Raw genomic sequence first — 5,006 nt, forward strand, 5'->3', positions numbered from 1 at the left:
ACCTACCACTAGGGCTGTCAAAAAAGCTCGTTGTTCGCGAACAACTCGTGTTCGACTCATTAAGTAGTTCGTGTTCGGCTCATTCGTTAAGTAAACGAGCCGAACACGAACAAATTTTTAAAGCTCAAATTATAAACGAGCCGAACATGTCATTGTTCGCTCGTGTTCGGCTAGTTTTTGCTCGAAATAAAAAAAAATTATATAACTATTTATATAACAATATATTATATATATTATTTATATAATAATATATTATATATATTTATGTCTAAGTTTAAATCATAATATCTCATGTGACAATGTGGTTAGTGCATTCTTTTGTATATATTTGATACATGTTCGAATCCCACACTTTACATATATTTTTCTCAATTTAAGTTTAACGAGCCGAATACGAACAGAAATATTTTAATCGAGCTGAACACGAACACGCTGTTCACGAGCCGATTTCGAGCACGAGCTATTTCGAACGAGCCGAACACGAGCCCAGCCTGAGCTCGTCGGCTCGTTTAGAGCCCTAGTTGTATATATATGTAAATAAATAAAAATTGAATGGTAGGTATGTAAACTTTCCATTAAATACATCATTTGGTCAGCTCAGAGGCGGTGACTTTATCCTTCCTCCTCCTTCAAGATACTATAAATACCTAAGCTTCAAACTCTCATCCATCTCTCTTCTTTTCCACCACACTTCTATATAGAAATAGAGCTCTCAACCATGAATTATATCACGCAAGAATGGCCCGACCCACTAGTGCATGTACAAACCATATCTGAAAATGGACTCAGTTCCATACCACACGCATACGTCAAACCCCCTGTTGATCGACCAAATCTTAATATCGCTTCAGATGAGATAAACCAGAGTTCAAATCTGCCAATTATCGACATAGAATGCCTTCTGAATGGCTCGGTAGAGTCATCTGAGGAGACGATGTCGGCGATATCAAGTGCATGCAGAGAGTGGGGGTTCTTCCAGGTGGTGAACCATGGAGTGAGTTACGAGCTAATGGCGAAAGTCAGAGAAATGTGGAGGGAATTCTTTTACCTTCCCATGGAGGAGAAGATGAATTATGTAAACTCGCCGATAACTCTCGAGGGTTATGGTAGCCGGCTTGGGGTTAAGAAGGATGCCATTCTTGATTGGGGAGATTACTTCTTTTTGCAGGTGTTTCCTGAGAGTGTTAGGAGCTATGATAAGTGGCCAAAGGTCCCTACTCCTTTATTGAGGTAAATATAATCTTAAGAGAATTTAAATAGGCTTATTTAATCAAGTGATCAATTATATTGGTGAGTTAATATATATATATATATATATATATATATATATATATTTGATTATTATTTTTCATTCCTATATACAATATACTTCACAAAATAATTTGTTGACAAATTAATGAAATAAGATGAACATTTGACCTGTCTGAATCTGTAAATTAAATATTTAGCATGAGGCATGATGTAAGTGAGGTAGCCTAATTAATTTTGCTACCTAAGTCCTGGGTACTAACTATTATAAATCTCTTCAACCTTAAATGCCGACAATGTATTGGCCTGTAATAAAAGAATGGAAGTTATATATATATATTATATATATATATATATATCCATGGTTTATTTATAATGAGAATAATTTAAATTAATGTATATTATTTATAGCAAAATATTTACATATCTAGCACATAAACTTAAATTTTTGCATATATGCCACCTTATCTATGCATGAAAGTGTGTATTTCACTTTGTCAAAGTTAAAATAGTGATGTTTTAGATGTGATATGAAGGATTTAGTTTGGGTGGTATAATTATGAAAAAAAAATCAATTTTAGGTGTTAGATATGTAAATACATCAAAATTAGTTGGTATGTATGTAAATGGCCCATTATTAATTTCTTATTTTTAATTATTTTAATATTTTTTTTTGCAGCGCAATAACAGAAGAATATTCAAAAGCTATGATGAATCTATGCAAGTTACTTACACAGGTGTTGTCTACAAACCTAGGACTTGATAAAACCTTTATATGGAAAGCCTTTGGTGAAGAAGAAATAGGCTCGTCCATTCGTGTCAACTACTACCCGAAATGTCCTCAACCGGGTCTAACACTTAGCTTATCTGCACATTCTGACCCTGGAGGCTTAACAGTTCTCATGCCGGATTATCGTGTTAATGGGTTACAGGTGCGAAAGGAGGATAAGTGGATCACAGTGAAGCCTGTGGCTGATGCCTTAATAGTGAACCTCGGTGACCAAATTCAGGTTATGATTTATTAATGTGCTCCCTTTTACCATTTAATTCATAATATTAATTATACTAAATTTTAATATTTAGATCATTTGGATTAAATTTCTTTGTTTTTGTGCATTAACTGCTATAGCTTTACTGATATTATCTCTTAAAAATAAATTCATCACACATATTATGATCATATGTAGAAATAAAAGTTGATGTTTGTTAATTCATACACTTATCAAAGTTTAGAAAAATTATATTAAGCATATTAAGATAGAGAAAAGTTGTGCTAAATGAAAGCCGAAAAAATGTTACATTCCGACAATTGGACGTGCATGAGATGATGCCGTGCATGGATCTCACCATGCAGTGTGCAGAGCGATGTGATACGATCTATGCCACCGTACTTACATCCAGACGGCTAACATAATATTTTCTCCATTTATAAGTTTTACTGCGTGCTATCTTTATTTTATTTTTAATTTTGGAAGTAATTATAAATTGTAATCTTCTATAGAGCATATCATATGTAGAATTATAATATGAAAATCAATTGAGTTAATATGAATGCTATTCGTAGAGTAAAAGAAAATATATGTGGCCATTTACTTTAGGGTTCACATATAAACCAAAGTAAATGCATTAGTAACAGAATATACTTATTTTACAGCCAATATTTTTCTTAAATATTTTGACAATTCTACATATTGGCTCAATTTGAAAACAATTGCACAAGTTTTGTTTAGTTATAGTCGGCTTCTTTTATGTTTTAATTACTTGTTAATTACAGTACTTTATATATATTTTATAATTTTTTTATAAGCGTGTGTATGGGTGAGTTTGTAAGAAAATTCACTCAAAATATTTAAGAAAAAAATAATCTTTTTATTGCATATTTTGAACTATTTTTGTTATAGAAAATCTCTTAATGTCATTTTTAAACACTCGTTTTCGAAGTCTCAATCACAATTTGATTCTTATAATTAAAACAAATTGGCATGTGTTTCCGTGTGTGACATGCGTAAATAAAATGCCTTAGAAAAGATCAAAAGTGTCGAAGAGAAAATATTATGTCAATTATCCAGAAGTGTGGGTGATGATGTGGATCTCATCATGCCTTGCATCTGACGGCGTAATACGATCCACACAGCCATCTATATATCTGGTTTACTGGACATAATCAAGAGAAACCAGAATATGACATATAACTGTATTTAATAAATTCTTATTTAACATCTTAGACATAAATGGATGTTAGTCTTATAGATATTTATAATAATCTAATATTATAATTTTGATCATGTTGATGAGATATATATATATATATATATATATATATAATATATATATATAATCAACATAGTTAAAATTATAATATTTTATATCTATATATATAGATATAGATATAGATATAGATGTATAGATATATAGATAGATAGGTAGATACATATTTCCAAAAAGGAATGGCCAAAAGATATTATGCGAGCCCTGATCATCCCTAATGCGGCTAACAATTTGATTATCAGACCTTGCACTTGGGAGGATTTGAATCCCAGATGAGAGGGGACTTACAACTGACAAGCAAATACCCGACTAATTGATCTGAGTATCCAATGCATACACACACACACATATATATGCCATCTTATCGTATGCATGAAAAAATATATATACGGTGCTTTTCCAAATTATAATTGACCTTGTTCCTATCTATCTATAAAGACCTATTGCCGATTAATAAAAATTCAATAAAAATCATATCTTTAAATAATATATTATGAAATACACTTATTATAGTATTATAATAATAATTCCATTTCAGTTAATAGAATTTAACAACGACAGCAAAATGAAAATATTCAAGAAAAGATTAATCATTTTAGCAACACAAAAAAATTATACGCAGAATATTTACATACATTCCTCTTATTTCTTACGTATTTACATATATAACATCAAAACTTCAATTCTTACAAACATGCCATCTTACCCATGCATGAAACATGCATTTCATTTCATGCATGGAAACCGAATCATTTTCATTATTTGCATCTTTTACAATTGATTGAATTTATATAATTTGCAAAAAACAAAAAAAAACTTATATTTGCATAAATGTTCATATATGTTTAGGTGCTGAGCAATGCAATATACAAGAGCGTGGAGCATCGTGTGACTGTTAATTCGGCCGAAGAACGGCTTTCAGTAGCCTTTTTTTACAACCCAAAGGGTGATGTACCAATTGGACCGGCTCAAGAGCTTGTGAACCCGGTTCGACCCTCACTGTACAAATCTACGACATACGACACATACAGATTATATTTGAGGAATGAAGGTCCGTGTGGGAAGTCAAAGATTGAAACTCTGAGGGCTGACTAGCACCAGTTTCTATTTATTTTTCATTAATGTCTATCGTAATAATTAATCAAAAATAAGTTCCGAAGGTAATTATATACCTATTTGATGTTCAATATATTTGTTAGAAAGTAAAAATATCAATGTTTGTGTGATAGAAGATAATTGTTTATGAATAAATATGACTTGTTTTGATAAAAAGTTCAATTTGGTCCATAATTTATAATTTCTAAGTATTACTTGAAATAAGAGGATGTGTTATGAAAATTATACAACATTAATTTTCGCTATCTGTAAAAAAAAAAAAAAAAGAAAGATTTATATATGTTGAAATTTAGAATAATGCAGAATAAAGAATAATTTCATTCATATGAAAGAGGGATTAAATAATCTTTACATGAATCCTAGATAGAAAAGAT

General features: G+C 30.9%; 1 protein-coding gene across 1 annotated transcript; it reads left to right on the forward strand.

The window, feature by feature from the left end:
• Positions 1-718: 718 nt before the first annotated feature.
• LOC110028407 (probable 2-oxoglutarate-dependent dioxygenase At5g05600) lies at positions 719-4,611 on the forward strand. Its single transcript, XM_020730240.1, has 3 exons — positions 719-1,230; positions 1,928-2,258; positions 4,366-4,611. The coding sequence occupies exons 1-3, from the start codon at positions 719-721 to the stop codon at positions 4,609-4,611; spliced, it is 1,089 nt and encodes a 362-aa protein (XP_020585899.1).
• Positions 4,612-5,006: the final 395 nt, after the last annotated feature.

Source organism: Phalaenopsis equestris, unplaced genomic scaffold (genome assembly GCF_001263595.1).
Source record: "Phalaenopsis equestris unplaced genomic scaffold, ASM126359v1 Scaffold000511, whole genome shotgun sequence".
Lineage (NCBI taxonomy): Eukaryota > Viridiplantae > Streptophyta > Magnoliopsida > Asparagales > Orchidaceae > Phalaenopsis > Phalaenopsis equestris.